The sequence below is a fragment of the Melanerpes formicivorus genome, unplaced genomic scaffold (assembly GCF_026170545.1).
Source record: "Melanerpes formicivorus ecotype bairdi unplaced genomic scaffold, bMelFor1.0.p_v2 SCAF_67, whole genome shotgun sequence".
In the NCBI taxonomy this organism is placed as follows: Eukaryota; Metazoa; Chordata; class Aves; order Piciformes; family Picidae; genus Melanerpes; species Melanerpes formicivorus.
This window is the reverse complement of record NW_027142419.1, coordinates 31,649-55,535: the sequence shown is the minus strand read 5'-3', so window position 1 is coordinate 55,535 and position 23,887 is coordinate 31,649. Positions and strand designations below refer to the sequence as shown.

Below are 23,887 nucleotides of genomic sequence, written 5' to 3'. Positions count from 1 at the left end.
AGGCTCAGCTCCCAGAGAGCAGCTCCCGAGGCTCAGCTCCCAGAGAGCAGCACCCAGAGAGCAGCTCCCAAGGCTCAGCTCCCAGAGAGCAGCTCCCGAGGCTCAGCTCCCAGAGAGCAGCTCCCGAGGCTCAGCTCCCAGAGAGCAGCTCCCGAGGCTCAGCTCCCAGAGAGCAGCTCCCGAGGCTCAGCTCCCAGAGAGCAGCACCCAGAGAGCAGCTCCCGAGGCTCAGCTCCCAGAGAGCAGCTCCTGAGGCTCAGCTCCCAGAGAGCAGCTCCCAGAGAGCAGCTCCTGAGGCTCAGCTCCCAGAGAGCAGCTCCTGAGGCTCAGCTCCCAGAGAGCAGCACCCAGAGAGCAGCTCCTGAGGCTCAGCTCCCAGAGAGCAGCTCCCGAGGCTCAGCTCCCAGAGAGCAGCTCCCGAGGCTCAGCTCCTAGAGCAGCTCCTGAGGCTCAGCTCCCAGAGAGCAGCTCCCGAGGCTCAGCTCCCAGGGAGCAGCACCCGAGGCCCAGCTCCTAGAGCAGCACTGAGGCTCAGCTCCTAGAGCAGCACTGAGGCTCAGCTCCCAGAGAGCAGCTGCCGAGGCTCAGCTCCCAGAGAGCAGCTCCCGAGGCCCAGCTCCTGGAGCAGCACTGAGGCTCAGCTCCTAGAGCAGCACTGAGGCCCAGCTCCTAGAGCAGCACTGAGGCTCAGCTCCTAGAGCAGCACTGAGGCTCAGCTCCCAGAGAGCAGCACTGAGGCTCAGCTCCCAGAGAGCAGCTCCCGAGGCTCAGCTCCCAGAGAGCAGCTCCCGAGGCTCAGCTCCCAGAGAGCAGCAACCAAGGCTCAGCTCCCAGAGAGCAGCAGCCAAGGCTCAGCTCCCAGAGAGCAGCAGCCGTGGCTCAGCTCCCAGAGAGCAGCAACCAAGGCTCAGCTCCCAGAGAGCAGCAGCCAAGGCTCAGCTCCCAGAGAGCAGCTCCCGAGGCTCAGCTCCCAGAGAGCAGCTCCCGAGGCTCAGCTCCTAGAGCAGCACTGAGGCTCAGCTCCCAGAGAGCAGCTCCCGAGGCCCAGCTCCTGGAGCAGCACCTGAAGCCCTTTCCCCACATTCAGTGGAGAAGCACAACAACAAAAGCAGCAGCAATCAATGCCCAGCAGAAGCAAGGTGGCACCTGGGTGGCTACTGGAGCCACCCCAGGGAAAGCAGGGAAGTCCATCAGGAAGCCAGAAAAGCGAGGCTTCAAGAGCCACAGGGAAGGATTAAGTCTGGACAAGCTGAGGACTGAGCCCCAAACCCAGCTGCTGTGCTTGGGCTTGGTTTGTTTCCACCCCCCTCCCCCCTTCCACTTCTCTCTGCTGAATTTTATCTGAGGAGATTAATGCTGAACCTTCCTCCAATTCCAGGCAATAAACCTTTTTGTTTGTTGCTTTAAAAGTTCAGATGATTAACCTCTTGCCCTTTTGGGGGGCTGGGGTTTTTTTTGGGGGGGCTGGGGTTTTTTTTTGGGGGGGGGGGGGGAGGCAAGTGCCTGGAATCCAGGAGCAAAAGAAAGAGAAGATTTGTTTCCCCCCCTCCCCTCCCTTCCCCTCCCCTCCCTTTCCCTTCCTCCCTCCCCTGACTTTTTTAAGGCTAAACTAAGAAATGTCCAAAGCTTCTGTAAACATCTCCTCTTCTTTTCCCCCTCCCTCCTTCCCCCCTCCCCCTCAACTTGTTGCACAATTTGAAGAGTTTCCCCAACTGCAATTTGGAAATGAGGTAATTTTGGTGTGCTCAAAGAAAAGGTCCTTCTGGTGGGGGGGGAGTGGGGGGAAGAGGTCGGTGGGGGGGAGAGGAACTTAGCTTGAGCGGCGTTGGCCAATCTGAACACTGATCCAATTGGGATGGGAGAGCTTCCCCAGCAGGCTCCACACCACTTGCCAGCAGCTGGGCTTCAGTTAGTGATCTTCTCAATTTCATCCAAGTCATCAGTATCCAATTTGTTGATCTTTTTGTCTGGGGGGAGGGGAAAGGAAAAGAAACACCACAAAGGGAGGGATGAGAGGCTCAGCGTCAGGCAGCGGTGAGCAGCTGCAGCCCAGAGAGCCAAGCAGAGCCTGGGCTGCAGCAAGAGAAGTGTGGCCAGCAGGGCCAGGGAGGGGATTCTGCCCCTCTGCTCCACTCTGCTGAGACCACAGCTGCAGCTCTGGGGCCAGGTCTGGAGCCTCTGTGCCAGGAAGGGGCTGGAGGGGCTGGAAGGTGTCCAGAGCAGGGCCACGAGGGTGAGCAGAGGGCTGGAGCTGCTCTGCTGTGAGGACAGACTGAGGGAGTTGGGGTTGTGCAGGCTGGAGAGGAGAAGGCTCCCAGGAGACCTCATTGTAGCCTTCTGAAGGGGGCTCCAAGAAAGCTGGGGAGGGACTTTTGAGGGTGTCAGGGAGGGATAGGACTGGGGGGGATGGAGCAAAACTAGAAGTGGGGAGATTGAGATTGGATGTGAGGAAGAAATTCTTCCCCATGAGGGTGGTGAGGTCTTCAAAGAGACCTAATTGTGGCCTTCCAGGATCTGAAGGGGGCTACAAGAAAGCTGGGGAGGGACTAAGGGAGCTGGGGTTGCTTAGCCTGGAGAAGAGGAGGCTCAGGGGAGACCTTCTTGCTCTCTCCAACTCCCTGAAGGGAGGTTGGAGCCAGGTGGGGGTTGGGCTCTTCTCCCAGGCAGCCAGCACCAGAACAAGAGGACACAGTCTCAAGCTGTGCCAGGGGAGGTTTAGGCTGGAGGTGAGGAAGAAGTTCTTCCCAGCAAGAGAGGTTGGCCTGGGGAATGTGCTGCCCAGGGAGGTGGTGGAGTCCCCATCCCTGGAGGTGCTCAAGAAAGGCTTGGATGTGGCACTTGGAGCCATGGTTTAGCTGTCAGGAGGTGTTGGGTGAGAGGCTGGACTTGATGATCTCTGAGGTCTTTTCCAACCTTACTGATTCTATGATTCTATGACTTTTGAGGGTGTCAGGGAGGGATAGGACTGGGGGGGATGGAGCAAAACTAGAAGTGGGGAGATTGAGATTGGCTGTGAGGAAGAAGTTGTTGCCCAGGAGGGTGGTGAGAGCCTGGCCCAGGTTGCCCAGGGAGGTGGTGGAAGCCTCCTGCCTGGAGGTGTTTGCAGCCAGGCTGGATGTGGCTGTGAGCAACCTCCTGCGGCGTGAGGTGTCCCTGGCTGGGGCAGGGGAGGTTGGAACTGGCTGAGCCTTGGGGTGCCTTCCAAGGCTGTCAGTTGTGTGTCTGTGAGGGTACATACTGAAATGCTCCTGGATTCTGTTGAGGATGTTCATGCTGTGCTTGCTGTCCACCATGTTGATGGCCAGGCCCCGCTTGCCGAAGCGCCCGGTGCGGCCGATCCGGTGCAGGTAGGTCTCGTTGTCTGGGTTGCCGTCCTTGTCCACAGGGAGGTCAAAATTGATCACCACAGAGACCTGCTCCACATCAATCCCTGCAGAGGAGAAAGCCATCCAGTCAAACACACCACTGCACCTGAGCCGGGAGCTGCCTGCCCCCAGCCTGCAGCCTGCTCCCCCCGCGGTCAGGTCACCCAGCGGGGCAGCTCCCAGCGGTGCTCAGAGCTGCCAGGGGGCTGCCTCCATGTGCAGCAGAGGCTCCTTGCAGGGCACTCTGAAGGAGTTCCACCACAGCACCCCACTGAAACAGCCAGTGGGAAAGCAGCCTGGAAATGCTTTAGCCCCAACAGGATGCTCACAAGCCAGCAATGGGCCCAAGAAGGGATCAGTGCTGGGCCCCAGCCTGTTCAATATCTTTATCGATGATCTTCAATATCTTTATCGATGGAGGAGGGGATTGAGTCCATCAGCAGTGAATGAGCAGCTGACAGCAAGCTGGGGGCAGGAGTTGAGCTGTTAGAGGGTAGCAGAGCTCTGCAGAGGGACCTTGGCAGGCTGGGCAGACGGGCAGAGGCCAAGGGCAGGAGATTGAACACATCCAAGTGCCAGGGGCTGCACTTTGGCCACAGCAACCCCAGGCAGTGCTGCAGGCTGGGGGCAGAGTGGCTGAGAGCAGCCAGGCAGAGAGGGACCTAGGGGTAGTGGTTGACAGCAGCTGAACAGGAGCCAGCAGTGTGCCCAGGGGGCCAAGAAGGCCAAGGGCATCCTGGCCTGCAGCAGGAAGAGTGTGGCCAGCAGGAGCAGGGAAGTCCTTGTGCCCTGTGCTCAGCACTGCTTAGGCCACACCTGGAGTCCTGTGTCCAGGTCTGGGCTCCTCAGGTTAGGAAAGAGGTTGAGCTGCTGGAAGGTGTCCAGAGAAGGGCAACAGAGCTGGGGAGGGGTCTGGAGCACAGCCCTGGGAGGAGAGGCTGAGGGAGCTGGGGTTGCTTAGCCTGGAGAAGAGGAGGCTCAGGGGAGACCTTCTTGCTCTCTCCAACTCCCTGAAGGGAGGCTGGCGCCAGGAAGGGGTTGGTCTCTTCTGCCAGGCAGGCACCCAGCCCCAGAACAAGAGGACAGAGCCTCAAGCTGTGCCAAGGGAGGTTCAGGCTGGATGTTAGGAAGAAATTCTTCCCATCAAGATTGTGGCCAGCAGGTCAAGGGAGTTTTCTCCTCCCCCTCTACTGTGCCCTACCGAGGCCATATCTTGGGAGTTCTGTGTCCAGTCTGAGAAGGGCAGGGACTTGCTGGCACAGGAAAGAGCTACAAAGATGCTGAGGGCTCTGAACATCTCTGTGATGAGGAAAGGCTGAGAGAGTTGAGGCCTTCCAGTCTGCAAGAGAGCAGCCTGAGGAGGGATCTCAGCAGTGCTGACCAATACTTCAAGGGTGGGTGTCAGGAGGATGGGACCAGTGGTGCCCAGTGACAGGGCAAGGGGCAGTGGGCATGACCTTGACCATAAGAAGTTCCATGAGGAGGAGCTCCTTTAATTCAGGGGTGGTGGAGCCCTGGAGCAGGCTGCCCAGGGAAGTGGTGGTGCCTCCATTCCTGGAGACATTGCAAACCCCTCTGGGACATGTTCCTCTTTAGGTGACCCTGCCTTGGCAGGAGGGTTGGACTCAACCTCCAGAGGTCCCTTTCCAACCCCTACTGCTCTGTGCTTCAGTTCCCTCCTTTGCAAACTCCTCCTCTCCAAAGCTTTTTACCCTTCCTCCCCCCCTCCTCCAAGTGCTGTCTTAACTGCTCTAGGAGGTCCAATTGCACCACAAACTCCTGCTGGAGTTCAGGACTTCCCCATAATTCAGCACTTCCCCATAATTCAGCACCCTGTTTACTTCAAACCCTGAGGGTCAGAGGTCCCAGCCAGACTTGGATGCCAGGAGCCCTCCCAGGATGGACTTTTCCACCTCGAGCTGCCTGCGAGCAACCCTTTCTTTACCACAGGCACCTCTCTGTGCCCAGAGGTCCAGGAATTGCTTGAAGGGCTCTGATTTATCCAGGATGGAATGGCTGAGGAGGTGAACTCCTTCCAAAGGCAGGCAGGCAGGCAGGCAGCAGGCTGCTCCTGCCCCTCCCCAGCCCCTACCTCTGGCGCAGACGTTGGTGGTCACCAGCACCTTCTCCTTGCCCTCTCGGAAGCGCTCGATGACAGCGGCTCTCTGCTCCACCATCATCTCCCCACTGAGCAGAGCCACCTGATGGCCTTCCTTGGAGAGCTCTGCTGCCAGCCAGCTCGCTGTCTTCCGAGTCTGCAACACAAAGTGGGGGCCCAGCTCCGGCAGGCAGCTTGGAGACAGCAGGAAGCAGCTCCCCCCCGGCCCCGAGCCAGTGCTGTGCGCTCGGCAGCCCAGAACCCAGCCCTGGGCTGAGCCCCAGCAGTGTGGGCAGCAGGCCTTGAGCACAGCCCTGTGAGGAGAGGCTGAGGGAGCTGGGGTTGTTTAGCCTGGAGAAGAGGAGGCTCAGGGGTGACCTCATTGCCCTCTACAACTACCTGAGGGGTGGTTGTGGCCGGGAAGGGGTTGGTCTCTTCTCCCAGGCAACCAGCACCAGAACAAGGGGACACAGCCTCAAGCTGCACCAGGGGAGGTTTAGACTCGAGGTGAGGAGGAAGTTCTTCACCCAGTGAGTCATTTGTCATTGGAATGTGCTGCCCAGGGAGGTGGTTGAGTCACCATCCCTGGAGGTGTTCAAGAGGGCATTGGATGTGGCACTTGGAGCCATGGTCTGGTCACGGGGTCTGTGTTGATAGGTTGGACTCGATGATCCAGGAGGTCCTTTCCAACCTAAGTTATACTGTGATACTGTGGCACAGAGGGGATTCTGCCCCTCTGCTCTGCTGAGATCCCACCTGCAGTTCTGGGGCTAGCTCTGGAACCCCAAACACAAGGAGGATGTGGACCTGTTATGGTGGGTCCAAAAGAGACCATGAAGATGAGCCAGGGGGCTGGAGCACCGCTGCAGGAGCCAGCAGGGCCAGGGAGGGGATTCTGCCCCTCTGCTCCACTCTGCTGAGACCTCAGCTGGAGCTCTGGGGCCAGTTTTGGAGCCTCTGTGCCAGGAAGGATCTGGAGGGGCTGGAAGGTGTCCAGAGAAGGGCCAGGAGGATGAGCAGAGGGCTGGAGCTGCTCTGCTGTGGGGACAGACTGAGGGAGTTGGGGTTGTGCAGGCTGGAGAGGAGAAGGCTCTGGGGAGACCTTAGAGCAGCCTTCCAGGAGGCTGCAGGATAGCTGGGGAGGGACTTTTGACCAAGGCCTGTAGTGATAGGTTGGAATTGATGATCTCTGAGGTCTCTTCCAACCTTGGTGATCCTGTGACAGGATGAGGGATGCTAGCTTCAAACTGGCAGAAGCTGGATTTAGATGAGACATGAGGAAGAAATTCTTCCCCATGAGGGTTCTGAGGCACTGGAACAGGTTGCCCAGAGAAGCTGTGGAGGCTCCAAGCCTGGAAGTGGTGAAAGCCAGGTTGGATGAGGCCCTGAGCAGCCTGCTCTAGTGCAAAGTGTTCCTGCCTGTGTCAGCAGGGTTGAAATCAGATGATCTTTCAGGTCCCTTCCAACCCAAACCATCCTCTGGCTGGCTGATTCTGGGCTTGACTGGAAGCTCTGTGGCTACTCAGTTTCTCTCCCTCCAAAGCACACAGCTCTGAGTGCTGTGCTCAGCCCTGCTCCTTCACACCCTCTGCTCCTCCTGCACACCCTCTGCTCCTCCACCACACCCTCTGCTCCTCCTGCACACCCTCTGCTCCTCCTGCACACCCTCTGCTCCTTCTTCACACCCTCTGCTCCTCCTGCACACCCTCTGCTCCTCCTGCACACCCTCTGCTCCTTCTTCACACCCTCTGCTCCTCCTTCACACCCTCTGCTCCTCCTTCACACCCTCTGCTCCTCCTCCACACCCTCTGCTCCTCCTCCACACCCTCTGCTCCTCCTCCACACCCTCTGCTCCTCCTCCACACCCTCTGCTCCTCCACCACACCCTCTGCTCCTCCTTCACACCCTCTGCTCCCAGCTCTCTTAGCAGAAAGAGGAGAGGGAGCCTCAGCCCCCCCATCCAGGAGCCCACCCTCAAAGGCCAGGTTTTGATTCATGCTCTGCTCCTCAGCTTCCACTCTGAGGGATCACATCTAGAGGCTGAAAAACTCCCAAGCAGCATCAAGTAAACAAAACCTCTCAGCTTGGAAATGTCAGGCTCAGAGCTGAGCCTGGTTGTGAAACCCAGCAGAGGCTCCAAGTGGGTTTGAATTCAGCAGTTTGCCACCAGGATGTTTTTCCTCTGCTGAGCTCCAGCTTAGGTCTGATTAGGATCACATCTTGAGCAGAGAGAGCCAGAAGAGACTCCAAACAGAGGGTTTTTCCTCCTGCCTGGGCCAAGCTTCGGTGCTGTCAGCACTGGTTTGGAACTGAGAGTTAATGTGGTGGCTTCCAGACACCAAATGAAAGGCTCAGGGGGATCCCAGAGGAGGTCTCCCTAGCTACAGAGTCCCAGGGGCATCAGCTGGGGAACTCCAAGACTTCCCCAGCCCTCTCTCTCTGAGCTCTTCTCAGCCATTTGCCATCCTTGGGAGTTGGTTCTGGGTTTTCTTTCCAGTAGCCCTCAACAATGATTTGTTCTGCAAACCTGCACTGCTCTGATCTTCCTTTGGGGGAAATGAAGACTAAAACCAACCTGAATGGCCAAGGCCAGAGAAACAAACCTGCTCTGGCTGCCATGGCTCTCAAGCTCTCACTGAATGGCTTGGGATGGAAGGGACCTTAGAGATCATCTGTTCCAACCTCCCTCCTATGGGCAGGGACACCTCTCCACCAGACTCAGCGGCTCAAGGCCTCATCCAAGCTGGCCTTGAACAGCCCCAGGCAGGGAAGTTGTAGCCAGGTGGGGGTAGGTCTCTGTGAGGAGAGGCTGAGGGAGCTGGGGTTGCTTAGCCTGGAGAAGAGGAGGCTCAGGGGAGACCTTCTTGCTCTCTCCAACTCCCTGCAGGGAGCTTGGAGCCAGGAGGGGGTTGGGCTCTTCTGCCAGGCAGGCAGCCAGCCCCAGAACAAGAGGACACAGTCTCAAGCTGTGCCAGGGGAGGTTCAGGCTGGAGGTGAGAAGAAAGTTCTTCTCAGCAAGAGAGATTGGCCATTGGGATGTGCTGCCCAGGGAGGTGGTGGAGTCCCCATCCCTGGAGGTGTTCAAGAGGGGCTTGGATGTGGCACTTGGTGCCATGGTTTAGTAGTCAGGAGGTGTTGGGTGGTAGATTGGACTTGAGGATCAGAGAGGAGAGAGAAAAGCAGAGAGGAGAGAGAAAAGCAGAGAGGAGAGAGAAAAGCAGAGAGGAGAGAGAAAAGCAGAGAGGAGAGAGAAAAGCAGAGAGGAGAGAGAAAAGCAGAGAGGAGAGAGAAAAGCAGAGAGGAGAGAGAAAAGCAGAGAGGAGAGAGAAAAGCAGAGAGGAGAGAGAAAAGCAGAGAGGAGAGAGAAAAGCAGAGAGGAGAGAGAAAAGCAGAGAGGAGAGAGAAAAGCAGAGAGGAGAGAGAAAAGCAGAGAGGAGAGAGAAAAGCAGAGAGGAGAGAGAAAAGCAGAGAGGAGAGAGAAAAGCAGAGAGGAGAGAGAAAAGCAGAGAGGAGAGAGAAAAGCAGAGAGGAGAGAGAAAAGCAGAGAGGAGAGAGAAAAGCAGAGAGGAGAGAGAAAAGCAGAGAGGAGAGAGAAAAGCAGAGAGGAGAGAGAAAAGCAGAGAGGAGAGAGAAAAGCAGAGAGGAGAGAGAAAAGCAGAGAGGAGAGAGAAAAGCAGAGAGGAGAGAGAAAAGCAGAGAGGAGAGAGAAAAGCAGAGAGGAGAGAGAAAAGCAGAGAGGAGAGAGAAAAGCAGAGAGGAGAGAGAAAAGCAGAGAGGAGAGAGAAAAGCAGAGAGGAGAAAGGAGAGAGGGCTCCCAGGAGACCTAATTGTGGCCTTCCAGGATCTGCAGGGGGCTCCAAGCAAGCTAGGGAGGGACTTTTGAGGGTGTCAGGGAGGGATAGGACTGGGGGGGATGGAGCAGAACTAGAAGTGGGGAGATTGAGATTGGATGTGAGGAAGAAGTTGTTCCCCAGGAGGGTGGTGAGAGCCTGGCACAGGCTGCCCAGGGAGGTGGTGGAAGCCTCCTGCCTGGAGGTGTTTGCAGCCAGGCTGGATGTGGCTGTGAGCAACCTGCTGCAGTGTGAGGTGTCCCTGCCCATGGCAGGGGGTTGGAGCTGGCTAAGCCTTGAGCTCCCCTCCACCCCTGAGAGCTCTGTGATTGCAAAGCTCCCCAGAAGGGACTCACGTGGCAGAAGATCATGGCCTGGGCGATGGTGATGGCGCCGTAGATGTTACAGAGAGCCTGGAACTTCTCATCTCTGTTGTTGCAAAGCACATAGTACTGCTTGATGGTGTCCAGAGTCTCCTCCTCTCGCTTCAGTTTGATGATGTTTGGGTCTGGAACGACCTTCTGAGCAAATTTCCACACAGAGTCCTCGAATGTGGCTGAGAACAGAAGCATCTGGCAGTCCCTGGGGAGCATCCTGCAAGAGGGAGCACAAGGGGCAGGGTTCCTGTGGCTCTTCCTGATGGGACTGGACATAGAACCAAAGAGTTCTTTGGCTTGGAAAAGACCTCTGAGATCATAGAATCAACCAGGTTGGACAAGAGCTCAGAGCTCAGCAAGTCCAAGCTGGCACCCAGCACCTCCTGACAGCCAAACCAGGGCTCCAAGTGCCACATCCAATCCCCTCTTGAACACCTCCAGGGATGGGGACTCCACCACCTCCCTGGGCAGCACATCCCAATGGCCAATTACTCTGTGAAGAACTTTCTCCTCACCTCCTGCCTGAACCTCCCCTGGCACAGCTGGAGGCTGTGTCCTCTTGTCCTGGTGCTGGCTGCCTGCCTGGGAGAAGAGCCCAACCCCCACCTGGCTCCAACCTCCCTTGAGGTAGTTATCATAGAATCAATAAGGTTGGAAGAGGCCTCAGAGATCACCAAGTCCAACCTGTCACCCAACACCTCCTGACTACTAAACCATGGCACCAAGTACCACATCCAAATCTCACTAGCTGTGGACAGCAAGAAGGTCTCCCCTGAGCCTCCTCTTCTGCAGGCTAAGCAACCCCAGCTCCCTCAGCCTCTCCTCCCAGGGCTGTGCTCCAGACCCCTCCCCAGCTTTCTTGCCCTTCTCTGGACACCTTCCAGCAGCTCAACCTCTTTCCTAACCTGAGAAGCCCAGAGCTGGACACAGGACTCAAGTCCAGCCTTTAACCTATGAGCAAAGCAGAATGATAACCCCAGAACCACTTCTTTTGGTGGCTGGAAGGCTTAATGCTCATCTTACACCACCTGCTTGTTCCCTCCTGGAGCAGAGGGATCCAAGTCCTGAATCCTGACAGATGAATCAAGCCAGGGCCAGGGCTTAATCTTGGTGCTTTAGCAGGGAAGACTCCAGTCTAGAATCGAGCCCTGTCCTCCCTCCATGGCAGAACAACACAGCTCCAAGGAACCACAACCCCCCTGGGGCAGTGAGGACGAGAGGAAAGGGCCACAGGTTGTGCCAGGGGAGGGCTAGCTTGGACATGACTAACAATTTCTTTGCTGCAAGATCAGAGCTGAATGTATCAGCTTAATCTTGGTGCTTTAGCTGTGAAGACACCAGTCCAGAATCCAGCCTTGCCCAGGTCCAAAGAACCAGAACCCCCCTGGGGCTGCAAGGACAAGAGGAAAGGGCCACAGGTTGTGCCAGGGGAGGGTTAGGTTGGACAGAAGGAACAATTTCTTTGCTGCAAGATCAGAGCTGAATGTATCAGCTTAATCTTGGTTCTGTTTCAGAAGACTCCAGTCTAGAAGCCAGCCCTGCTCTCCCTCCATGGCAGAACATCACAGATCCAAGGAACCAGAACCCCCCTGGGGCAGTGAGGACGAGAAGAAAGGGCCACAGGTTGTGCCAGGGGAGGCTTAGCTTTGACAGGAGGAACAATTTCTTTGCTGCAAGATCAGAGCTGAATGTATCAGCTTAATCTTGGTTCTGTTTCAGAAGACTCCAGTCTAGAAGCCAGCCCTGCTCTCCCTCCATGGCAGAACCATCACAGATCCAAGGAACCAGAACCCCCCTGGGGCAGCGAGGACGAGGGGAAAGGGCCACAGGTTGTGCCAGGGGAGGTTTAGGCTGTACATGAGGAACCATTTCTTTGCTGCAAGAGTGGTGAGGCACTGGAACAGGCTGCCCAGGGAGGTGGTGGAGTCCCCAGCCCTGGAGGGGCTGAAGAAAGCAGCAGATGTGGCACTGGGGCTGCAGTGGCCCCGGAGGTGCTGGGGACCGGATGGCCGCGGGGGCCTCGTCCAAGCTCCCTGCTCGGGGGGAGCCCTTACCTCTGAATGCGGATGCTCTGGTCCTGGTGGCCCTGGGTGGCTATCATCACATCAGCCTCATCCAGGACAAAGACTTTGATCTTCTTGGGGTCTATGAATTTCAGCTTGGAACACCAGTCCAGCACCGTGCCGGGCGTGCCGATCACGATCTGCTCCGAGATCTTCTGCCCTCGCTCCACTGCCGAGCCAGAAGGCAAGAAGGGGTCAGGAGATGGCAGCACTGCCAGCCACAGCAGCCTGCAGCAGCCTGCTGCAGCACCCAGCTGCTCTGTGCCACCACACACAGACTGTGCCTGGCCTGCTTTCAGGCCAGGCAGATCCTCTCTTGCCTCCCACTGGGGCAGAAAAATGGATAGGGGAGGGCAGGGGAGGGAGGGCAGGGGAGGGCAGGGGAGAATTAGCCAGGTTGGAAAAGACCTTTGAGATCATCAAGTCCAACCTCTCACCCAGCACCATCTGATCATGGCACCAAGTGCCCCAGCCAGGCTCTCTCCTTTGTAGCTCTCTGTAAAACACTTAACTGCTTTTCCATTTAAACTTTCCCTCACTTCTGCAATCCATCTGTGTGAGTCCCACACCTGGAGTCCTGTGTCCAGCTCTGGGCTCCTCAGGTTAGGAAGGAGGTTGAGCTGCTGGAAGGTGTCCAGAGAAGGGCAAGAAAGCTGGGGAGGGGTCTGGAGCACAGCCCTGGGAGGAGAGGCTGAGGGAGCTGGGGTTGCTTGGCCTGGAGAAGAGGAGGCTCAGGGGAGACCTTCTTGCTCTCTACAGCTCCCTGAAGGGAGGTTGGAGCCAGCTGGGGGTTGGTCTCTTCTCCCAGGCAGGCACCCAGCACCAGAACAAGAGGACACAGTCTCAAGCTGTGCCAGGGGAGGTTTAGGCTGGAGGTGAGGAGAAAGTTCTTCCCAGAACCATTGGGATGTGCTGCCCAGGGAGGTGGTGGAGTTCCCATCCCTGGAGGTGTTTAAGAGGAGCCTGGCTGAGGCACTTGGGGCCATGGTTTAGCTGTCAGGAGGTGTTGGGTGACAGCTTGGACTTGCTGAGCTCTGAGCTCTTTTCCAACCTTGTTGACTCTGATTCTGTGAGTGTGATCCAAGAGGAATTGGCCATGGGAATGTGCTGCCCAGGGAGGTGGTGGAGTCCCCATCCCTGGAGGTGTTCAGGAAGAGCCTGGCTGAGGCACTTGGTGCCATGGTTGAGTTGATCAGATGGTGCTGGGTGAGAGGTTGGACTTGATGATCTCTGAGGTCTTTTCCAACCTGGTTCATTCTATTCCATTCCTTCCCTTATTCCACCCTATAGAGGCCTTGAGATACTCCCCCCCGACTCCCAGGCAGGGCAGCATCTCTCATGGGAGGAGGGAGAGAAGGAAAAGGAAGTGAGAGGCTTGGCAGGTAGACTCACGGGGTGCAGGACACTATGGGTGTGAAACAGGCTATGTGCTGTGTCCTGGGCACTCCTGACACCAGAGGTGTAGCTCATGAGGCAGCAGCAGGAGGCTCCCAGCCTGAGCTGCCCCAGGGGCTCAGCCAGGGGCTGCTGCTGCAGCTGCTGCCCTCAGCTCACTCACACTTATTGCCTCGGACGGCGTAGGCCAGCTTCAGCTCCGGGTAGAACTTCCCCATCTGCTCGATCACCTTTCCTGTCTGCAGAGCCAGCTCATAGGTGGGGGAAAGGCACAAACACTGGAGGGACAGAAGGACAACCTGCTGGAGGTGGCAGGGCCCTGGGCACCAGCAGCACACTGCCTGAGGGAGGTCTTGCTGGCTGAGGTTTGCCTGCCGCCGCAGCCCGGCGCGGGGTCTGAGAGCAGGGCAGGGAGCTGCTGGCTGCTGCAGCCAGCTCTGCTTCCCAGCCCCCCCTCTGCCAGGGGACAGCAGTGACAAGGGACCCAGTGCCCACAGCTAGGCTAAGGGCTAGGAATGGCCTTTGTCCAAGGGCAGAATCCCCCCCTTGGGAGCACTGCTCAGCTGTCTCCTAAGGAGCTCGGCTTCCAGAGCTCTTCCTGGGCTGCCCAGGGAGGTGCTGGCATCCCAGAGGGCTGACAAAAGGCCTGGCTGTGGTGCTGAGGGACAGGGGTGTGGGGGGGGACCTGGCAGGGATGGGGTAACAGTGGGACTGGACCAGCTTGGAGGTCTTACTCACCCCCTAGAGCCATTGCTCTGTGACTCCTTGGGAGTTTCTGCTCTCCTGCCAGAGAGCTTTTCTCTTGCAGCCCCCAGTCCCACTTGCCCAGCCCCCCAGCCCCACTTGCTCAGCCCCCAGTGCCACCTGCCCAGCCCCCTTCAGCCCCCAGCCCCACTTGCTCAGCCCCCAGTCCCACTTGCCCAGCCCCCAGTCCCACTTTCCCAGCCCCCAGCCCCACTTTCCCAGCCCCCTTCAGCCCCCAGCTTTGCCCTGATTCAATTCCTCCCACAGTGGCCTCCCCCTGGCCCAACCCTCCACAGAGCAAAGGCATCCTGGGGTGATGCTAGGGAGGGACTGGCAGGAGCAAGCTGAAGCTCCTGAAGGTCTTTCCCAGCCTAGAGAGGCTCTGCCCCTCTCCTGCCTTTTGCCCTGGGGCAGATCCCCACAGCCCCTGCTCAGCACTGCACAGAAGGGGCAGCCCAGGGGGAGGTTCATTCAGCTATGACCTGGCTGCCAAAGGTCTCAGCCTCTCCACTGCCCACCCCCAGAGGAGCCCCAGAGCAGAAGCATCACCTGTGGGTACTTGTTCCCAGGTTCCACTCGGCTGAGCATGGCCAGGACAAAGGCAGCTGTCTTGCCAGTACCAGACTGAGACTGGGCAATCAGGTTCTGGGGGCTGCAGAACACACAGGAGGCATCAGCTCAGCAGCTGGAGCCCCCAGGCAACCTCAGCATGGCCTGGAAGGATGGCCAGAACCCAAGAGAGGAGCAGCTTAAACACCTTCCAGCTTCACCTCTGCTCTGGGCTGCTGCCCAGCTGTGCCCCACAAGGCAGCAGGGCTGTGCCTGCCCCCTGCCAGCACCTCCTGGTGTGGAGAGCTGCAGGGAAGCTGCTGCTGCCTGCCAGGACTTAGCCACTCTTGCACATCTCCCCCTGGTGCCTGCACAGGCTGCAGCTCAGGGGGGCAGAGGAAAAGCAGCCCCAGCAGGCAGCACCCTGCTCCCACCTCCCAGGGCAGCCCCAGGGCTTCTTCACTGCCTGGGGAGCTGGGGTTGGCCCTGGGGACAGCACATCCTGGCCAGCCCCAGGAAGAGGACAACTCCCAGGCTGCTGCCACACAGTTGGGGACCACAGAAACACTCTGGCATGGGAACTCCTTCATCACAGCCTGGGCAGCTCCCCCATCACCACTCACACACTGCACTGGGCTGGAAGAGACCCTCAAAGGTCACCTTGGCCAAGCCCCCTGCAGGCAGCAGGGACAGCCCCAGCTAGAGCAGGCTGCCCAGGGACACATCAAGACCTTGGATGTCTGCAGGGATGGAGCCTCAAGCACCTCCCTGGGCAGCCTGTGCCAGTGCCTGCCCACCCTCACTGTGCAGAGCTTCCTCCTGGTGTCCAACCCAGCCCTGCCCTGCTCCAGTTTCAAACCACTGCCCCTGATCCCATCCCCACAGCCCCTTCTGAGCAGTCCCTCCCCAGCCTGCCTGGAGCTCCCCTGCAGATATTGCAATGCAGCTCTGAGGTCTCCCTGGAGCCTTCTCCTCCAACCCTCTCAGCCTGTCCTCACCAGAGAGCTTCTCTCTGACTGTCCTTGCAGCCTGCCCCTGGGCCTGCTCCAGCAGGTCCATGTCTCTCCTATGTTGGCTGTCTCATAGCTGGATACCTTCCTCCCTTCCAGAGCTCAGAGCACACCAAAGCCTCCCCTCCAGAGCTCAGAGCAGAGCACAGCCTCCCCTCCAGAGCTCAGGGCACAGCACAGCCTCCCCTCCAGAGCTCAGGGCACACCAAAGCCTCCCCTCCAGAGCTCAGGGCACAGCACAGCCTCCCCTCCAGAGCTCAGGGCACAGCACAGCCTCCCCTCCAGAGCTCAGGGCACAGCACAGCCTCCCCTCCAGAGCTCAGGGCACAGCACAGCCTCCCCTCCAGAGCTCAGAGCACAGCACAGCCTCCCCTCCAGAGCTCAGGGCACAGCACAGCCTCCCCTCCAGAGCTCAGAGCACAGCACAGCCTCCCCTCCAGAGCTCAGAGCACAGCACAGCCTCCCCTCCAGAGCTCAGAGCACAGCACAGCCTCCCCTCCAGAGCTCAGGGCACACCAAAGCCTCCCCTCCAGAGCTCAGGGCACACCAAAGCCTCCCCTCCAGAGCTCAGGGCACAGCACAGCCTCCCCTCCAGAGCTCAGGGCACACCAAAGCCTCCCCTCCAGAGCTCAGGGCACACCAAAGCCTCCCCTCCAGAGCTCAGGGCACAGCACAGCCTCCCCTCCAGAGCTCAGGGCACAGCACAGCCTCCCCTCCAGAGCTCAGGGCACACCAAAGCCTCCCCTCCAGAGCTCAGGGCACACCAAAGCCTCCCCTCCAGAGCTCAGGGCACAGCACAGCCTCCCCTCCAGAGCTCAGGGCACAGCACAGCCTCCCCTCCAGAGCTCAGGGCACAGCACAGCCTCCCCTCCAGAGCTCAGGGCACAGCACAGCCTCCCCTCCAGAGCTCAGGGCACAGCACAGCCTCCCCTCCAGAGCTCAGAGCACACCAAAGCCTCCCCTCCAGAGCTCAGAGCACAGCACAGCCTCCCCTCCAGAGCTCAGGGCACAGCACAGCCTCCCCTCCAGAGCTCAGAGCACACCAAAGCCTCCCCTCCAGAGCTCAGAGCACACCAAAGCCTCCCCTCCAGAGCTCAGGGCACAGCACAGCCTCCCCTCCAGAGCTCAGAGCACACCAAAGCCTCCCCTCCAGAGCTCAGAGCACACCAAAGCCTCCCCTCCAGAGCTCAGGGCACAGCACAGCCTCCCCTCCAGAGCTCAGAGCACAGCACAGCCTCCCCTCCAGAGCTCAGAGCACAGCACAGCCTGCAGCTGTGGTAGCAGGGGGCAGGGAGCAGGGGGCAGGAGCAGGGGGAAGGGAGCAGGAGCAGGGGGCAGGGAGCAGGGGGCAGGGAGCAGGGGGCAGGGAGCAGGGGGAAGGGAGCAGGGGGAAGGGAGCAGGGGGAAGGGAGCAGGGGGAAGGGAGCAGGGGGAAGGGAGCAGGGGGAAGGGAGCAGGGGGAAGGGAGCAGGGGGAAGGGAGCAGGGGGAAGGGGGCAGGGGGAAGGGGGCAGGGGGGAAGGGGGCAGGGAGCAGGAGCAGGGAGCAGGGGGCAGGGAGCAGGAGCAGGGGGCAGGGGCAGGGAGCAGGGGCAGGGGGCAAGGGGCAGGGGGCAGGGGGGCAGGAGCAGGGGGCAGGGGGCAGGGGGCAGGGAGCAGGGGGCAGGGAGCAGGGGGCAGGGGGCAGGGAGCAGGGGGGCAGGGGGCAGGGGGCAGGAGCAGGGGGCAAGGGGCAGGGGGCAGGTACTCACGGCTCAGCCAGCATCATGGGCAGGGCATTCTCTTGGATCTTGGATGGCCTGTTGAAGCCCATGGCATAGACTCCCTGCAGCAGCTGGGGTTTCCTGCAAGCAGAAGAGTGTTCTACCATGAGCCCAGTGACAGCCCCACAACATGAGATGAGAAGGGGAAAGCCTTGCAAGCAGCCCCAGAGCTGCCCCTGGCCGGGCACCCCCCCAGCCACAGCGCTGCCAGCAGAGCCTGGAGGCCACCTGAGGCAGCAGGAAACCTGCAGAGGAGGCTCTGCAGAAGCCCAGCCAGGAGTAAAGCAGCCCTGCCCAGCCCTGTGGGAGCACTGTGCCACAGCACTGGGCAGCCAGAGTCTCAGCACCCTCAGCCTGAAGAGCTGCTTAGAATCAATCAGGTTGGAAAAGAGCTCAGAGCTCAGCAAGGCCAAGCTGGCAGCCAGCCCCTCCTGACAGCTGAACCACGGCTCCAAGGGCCACAGCCAAGCCCCCCTGGAGCACCTCCAGGGATGGGGACTCCACCACCTCCCTGGGCAGCACATTCCCCAGCACAGGCTGGGGGCAGAGTGGCTGAGAGCAGCCAGGCAGAGAGCAACCTGGGGGTAGTGGTTGATAGTAGGCAGAACATGAGCCAGCAGTGTGCCCAGGGGGCCAAGAAGGCCAAGGGCATCCTGGCCTGCAGCAGGAAGAGTGTGGCCAGCAGGAGCAGGGAAGTCCTTGTGCCCTGTGCTCAGCACTGCTTAGGCCACACCTGGAGTCCTGTGTCCAGGTCTGGGCTCCTCAGGTTAGGAAAGAGGTTGAGCTGCTGGAAGGTGTCCAGAGAAGGGCAAGAAAGCTGGGGAGGGGTCTGGAGCACAGCCCTGGGAGGAGAGGCTGAGGGAGCTGGGGTTGCTTAGCCTGGAGAAGAGGAGGCTCAGGGGAGACCTTCTTGCTCTCTGCAACTCCCTGAAGGGAGGTTGGAGCCAGGTGGGGATTCTCCCAGGTGGTCTCTTCTCCCAGGTAGGCACCCAGCACCAGAACAAGAGGACACAGCCTCAAGCTGTGCCAGGGGAGGTTTAGGCTGGAGGTGAGGAAGAAATTCTTCCCAGCAAGAGAGATTGGCCATTGGGATGTGCTGCCCAGGGAGGTGGTGGAGTCCCCATCCCTGGAGGTGTTTAGGAAGAGCCTGGCTGAGGCACTTGGTGCCATGGTTGAGTTGATCAGATGGTGTTGGGGGAGAGGTTGGACTTGATGATCTCTGAGGTCTTTTCCAACCTGGTTAATTCTATTCTAAGAGATCTCTTTGCTGATGACCCAAGGACAACCTTATCCCAGTGGAGGCCAGGGCCAAGCAGAGTCCCTCAGGGATCAGTCCTGGGCCCAGGCTTGTTCCACATCCCTGTGGGTGCCATGGACAGTGGCACGGAGTGCAGCCTCAGCAGGGTTGCTGATGACACCAAGCTGTGTGGGGCAGCAGACAGCTGGAGGGAAGGGATCCATCCAGAGGGAGCTGGACAGGCTGGAGAGGTGGCACAAGCCAACCTCAGGAGGTTCAACAAGACCAAGGGCAGGGTCCTGCAGCTGGGTGGAGGCAATCCCAGGCACAAATCCAGGCTGGGCAGGGACTGGCTGGAAAGCAGCCCTGAGGAGAGAGCCTTGGGGGTGCTGGGGCAGAAGAAGCTCACCAGGAGCTCTCAGTGTGCACTTGCAGCCCAGAAAGCCAAGCAGAGCCTGGGCTGCAGCAGGAGAAGTGTGGCCAGCAGGGCAAGGGAGGTGATTCTCCCCCTCTGCTCAGCTCTGGGGAGACCCCACCTGGAGTACTGCCTCCAGTTCTGGAGCCCCTATGGCAAGAGGGATCTGGAGGTGCTGGAAGGTGTCCAGAGCAGGGCCAGGAGGATGATCAGAGGGCTGGAGCTGCTCTGCTGTGAGGACAGACTGAAGGAGTTGGGGCTGTTCAGTCTGGAGAAGAGAAGGCTCCGAGGTGACCTCATTGTGGCCTTCCAGGATCTGAAGGGGGCTACAGGAAGGCTGGGGAGGGACTGCTCAGGATCTCAGGTAATGATAGGACTAGGGGGAATGGAATGAAGCTGGAGGTGGGGAGATTGAGGCTGGAGGTGAGGAGGAAGTTCTTCCCCATGAGAGTGGTGAAGCCCTGGAATGGGTTGTGCAGGGAGGTGGTTGGGGCCCCAGCCCTGGAGGTGTTTAAGCCCAGGCTGGATGAGGCTCTGGCCAGGCTGATCTAGTGTGGGGTGTCCCTGCCCATGGCAGGGAGGTTGGAACTGGCTGATCCTTGTGGTCCCCTCCAACCCTGGCCTATTCTATGATACTATGAACCTGAACCCCAGAACTCTTTGCTGCTGCCCCTCCAAGAGCTCCTGGAGTGCTGCAATGGTGCTCAGCAGCAGAGGCTTTCCCTCAGTGCAGGTAGCAGGCTCCCTGCAGAGCTTCCCCCTCAGCACAAGCAGCTTTTCAGGCCCCTGGCTTTCAGAGGAGGGCTGCAACAAAGGCCCTTTGAAAGCAGACCCTTGTGGTGCTCAGCAGGGAGGACCTGCAGAGCTGCTCTGCCACAGTTGCCAGGGACACCCCAAGTCACAACAAACCCAAGGCTCAATTAGCCCAACTGCCTCCTCATTAACCCACTTGGAGTGTGGGCTTGGGAGGGACTGGAACCAGTCTGACAGGCACTGCACAATTGGGCTTGTTGGAGGAGTTCAAGCACTAGCAGCAACCCAAGTGAAACAACATCCTGACAGCTCCCAGCCTCAGCAGCTCACATTCCCCTGGGGAGCTGCAAAGCAGCAACAAAGCTCAGGTCACAGAGCTGCTGAGGCTGGGAAAGGCCTTCGAGCTCCCCAAGCCCAACCATCAACCCAGCACTGCCAAGTCTGCTGCCCCTGTGCTCAGCACTGCTCAGGCCACACCTGGAGTCCTGTGCCCAGTTCTGGGCTCCTCAGGTTAGGAAAGAGGTTGAGCTGCTGGAAGGTGTCCAGAGAAGGGCAAGAAAGCTGGGGAGGGGGTCTGGAGCACAGCCCTGGGAGGAGAGGCTGAGGGAGCTGGGGTTGCTTAGCCTGGAGAAGAGGAGGCTCAGGGGAGGCCTTCTTGCTCTCTCCAACTCCCTGCAGGGAGGTTGGAGCCAGGTGGGGGTTGGTCTCTTCTCCCAGGCAGGCAGCCAGCAGCAGAACAAGAGGACAACAGCCTCAAGCTGTGCCAGGGGAGGTTTAGGCTGGAGGTGAGGAAGAAATTCTTCCCAGACAGAGAGATTGGCCATGGGAATGTGCTGCCCAGGGAGGTGGTGGAGTCCCCATCCCTGGAGGTGTTTAGGAAGGGCCTGGCTGAGGCACTTGGAGCCATGGTTGAGTTGATCAGATGGTGCTGGGGGATAGGTTGGACTTGATGATCTCTGAGGTCTTTTCCAACCTGGTTAATTCTATTCTAAGAGATCTCTTTGCTGCTGACCCCAAGGACAACCTTGCCCCAGTGGAGGCCAGGGACAAGCAGAGTCCCTCAGGGATCAGTCCTGGGCCCAGGCTTGTCCAACATCCCTGTGGGGTGCCATGGACAGTGGCACTGAGTGCAGCCTCAGCAGGGTTGCTGATGACACCAAGCTGTGTGGTGCAGCAGACAGCTGGAGGGAAGGGATCCATCCAGAGGGAGCTGGACAGGCTGGAGAGGTGGGCACAAGCCAACCTCAGGAGGTTCAACAAGACCAAGGGCAGGGTCCTGCAGCTGGCTGGAGGCAATCCCAGGCACAAATGCAGGCTGGGCAGGGACTGGCTGGAAAGCAGCCCTGAGGAGAGAGCCTTGGGAGTGCTGGGGGAGGAGAAGCTCCCCAGGAGCTCTCAGTGTGCACTTGCAGCCCAGAAAGCTGCAGAAGAGCCTGGCTGAGGCACTTGGAGCCATGGTTTAGCTGTCAGGAGGTGTTGGGAGCCAGCTTGGACTTGCTGAGCTCTGAGGTCTCTTCCAACCTTACTGATTCTATGCTTCCTTGCTTCCCAAACCACCAGCACCAGCTGCCCAACACCTGCCTGAGCCTCCCCTGCTCTGGCTGGGGAGCTGCTGCTGGAACACCACCTGTGGCACAGCAAAGCTCTCACTCTGCAATTCAATCAGCCAGTGGCAGTGGTGTGGAAGGGACAGCCCTCCTCCTCCTCCTCACTCAGCTTATCACACACCAGACCAACAGGTTCAAACTCAGAGGAGCTGATGGGAGAGAGCAGGAATGGAAATGAGCTTGCTGGAGATGGAAGCTTCCACAAGCTGGAAGCTTTCTGGAGCTAAAACAACTCTCCTTGCATTTAGAAGCACAGAATCAATGAGGTTGGAAAAGAGCTCAGAGCTCAGCAAGTCCAACCTGGCACCCAACACCTCCTGACAGCTGAACCATGGCTCCAAGTGCCACATTCAATCCCCTCTTGAGCACCTCCAGGGACAAGGACTCCACCACCTCCCTGGGCAGCACATCCCAATGGCCAACAACTCTCTCTGGGAAGAACTTTTCTCCTCCCCTCCAGCCTGAACAGTAGTGAGGAGCTCATTTTCTTCATCACCAGCTTGCAGTAACTTGAACCAGAAAGCCCTGCACTTAGTATCACAGCATCAGTCAGGGTTGGAAGGGACCACAAGGATCAGCCAGTTCCAACCCCCCTGCCATGGGCAGGGACACCCCACACTAGATCAGCCTGGCCACAGCCTCAGCCAGCCTGGGCTTAACACCTCCAGGGACAGGGCCCCAACCACCTCCCTGCACAACCCATTCCAGGGCTTCACCACTCTCATGGGGAAGAAACTTCCTCCTCCCCTCCAGCCTGAATCTCCCCACCTCCAGCTTCATTCCATTCCCCCTAGTCCTATCACTCCCCTGAGAGCCTGAGCAGTCCCTCCCCAGCCTCTTTGCAGGCCCCCACTTCTGAGGCAGGGCATCCACTGGGGCAGGAGGGAAGGCTCCAACCACCTGACCAGCTCCAAGCTCCCATCTGCTGCCCCCAGCCTCACCACAAAGGAGGCAAGGCTCAGGTTCAAGGAGCAGGCTTGCCAGCAGTGAGGGGGGCTGAAGGAGACAGGCAGGAGGGAGGCTGTTGGGAGGAAAGCTCCCTGCCCAGGTGGTAGGGGCTGGAGGCAGGGGGCCTGTGGGCGGGCACTTACAAGCCGCAGCTCCTCGAAGGACTTGACGGAGTAGAGCGGCGAGGAGGGGTCCCGCTGCAGCACCTCCACCTGGTTGGTGGTGGCCACCAGGTTGCTGCGGATCAGCTTGTTCAGCAGGGACTGGGCAGCTCTGTCCTCTGCCAGGGGAGCCAGGGGAGGGGCAGGGGGGAGAGAGGGGAAGAGGGGGGAGAGGGAAGAGGGGGGAGAGAGGGAAGAGGGGGGTGAGAGAGGGAAGAGGGGGGAGAGAGGGAAGAGGGGGGAAGAGGGGGGGAGAGAGGGAAGAGGGGGGGAGAGAGGGAAGAGGGGGGAGAGAGGGAAGAGGGGGGAGAGAGGGAAGAGGGGGGAGAGAGGAAGAGGGGGGAGAGAGGGAAGAGGGGGGAGAGAGGGAAGAGGGGGGAGAGAGGGAAGAGGGGGGAGAGAGGGAAGAGGGGGGAGAGAGGGAAGAGGGGGGGAGAGAGGGAAGAGGGGGGAGAGAGGGAAGAGGGGGGAGAGAGGGAAGAGGGGGAGAGAGGGAAGAGGGGGGGAGAGAGGGAAGAGGGGGGAGAGAGGGAAGAGGGGGGAGAGAGGGAAGAGGGGGGAGAGAGGGAAGAGGGGGGAGAGAGGGAAGAGGGGGGAGAGAGGGAAGAGGGGGGAGAGAGGGAAGAGGGGGGGGAGAGGGAAGAGGGGGGGGGAGAGGGAAGAGGGGGGGGAGAGGGAAGAGGGGGGGGAGAGGGAAGAGGGGGGGGAGAGGGGAAGAGGGGGGGGAGAGGGAAGAGGGGGGGGAGAGGGAAGAGGGGGGGAGAGAGGGAAGAGGGGGGGGAGAGGGAAGAGGGGGGGGAGAGGGAAGAGGGGGGGGAGAGGGAAGAGGGGGGGGAGAGGGAAAGAGGGGGGGGAGAGGAAGAGGGGGGGGAGAGGGAAGAGGGGGGGGAGAGGGAAGAGGGGGGGGAGAGGGAAGAGGGGGGGGAGAGGGAAGAGGGGGGGGGAGAGGGAAGAGGGGGGGGAGAGGGAAGAGGGGGGGGAGAGGGAAGAGGGGGGGAGAGGGAAGAGGGGGGGAGAGGGAAGAGGGGGGGGGAGAGGGAAGAGGGGGGGGAGAGGGAAGAGGGGGGCAGGGGGAAGGAGGAGTCAGGCACAGCCTGCCCCGCCGAACGCGGCCTCACCGAGCCGGCTGCGCAGGACGAGCTGGATCCCTGCCCTGGAGCTCAGAGCAAGGCCACAGAGGAGCCCAACCCCCCTGAACACCCCCCAAGGATCCCAGAGATCCACATCTCACATCCAGCACAACAAAGCCAAGTGGCTGAAGGGGAGCCTCACCCCCAGGGCAGAACCCTGCTGAGTTCAGATTCACAGAGTGACAGAGAGGGCTGGGTTGGAAGGGACCCTAAAGCTCAGCCAGGATGAGCCCCCCTGCCATGGAAGCCCCTCCCCCCCCAGCACAGGGACCCCCTCCCCCCAGCACAGGGACAGGCCCCTCCCCAGCCCCAGGGACAGCCCCCTCCCCACCAGCCCAGAGACAGCCCCCTCCCCACCAGCCCAGAGACAGCCCCCTCCCCACCAGCCCCAGGGACAGCCCTCCTCCCCACCAGCCCAGGGGACCTCCTCCCCTCCCCAGCCCA

At 59.7% G+C, this 23,887-nt stretch overlaps 1 protein-coding gene across 1 annotated transcript; it reads right to left on the bottom strand.

The window, feature by feature from the left end:
- Window positions 1–1,485: 1,485 nt before the first annotated feature.
- LOC137453449 (ATP-dependent RNA helicase DDX19A) lies at window positions 1,486–22,427 on the bottom strand. Its single transcript, XM_068162697.1, has 9 exons — window positions 22,297–22,427; window positions 17,181–17,273; window positions 14,422–14,524; window positions 13,292–13,406; window positions 11,725–11,902; window positions 9,650–9,887; window positions 5,458–5,620; window positions 3,239–3,430; window positions 1,486–1,967 (listed from the first exon to the last, which is right to left on the bottom strand). Exons 2-9 carry the CDS (start codon window positions 17,240–17,242, stop codon window positions 1,906–1,908), a joined length of 1,113 nt encoding a protein of 370 aa, XP_068018798.1. The 5' UTR covers window positions 17,243–17,273; window positions 22,297–22,427; the 3' UTR covers window positions 1,486–1,905.
- Between the last annotated feature and the right edge of the window lie 1,460 nt (window positions 22,428–23,887).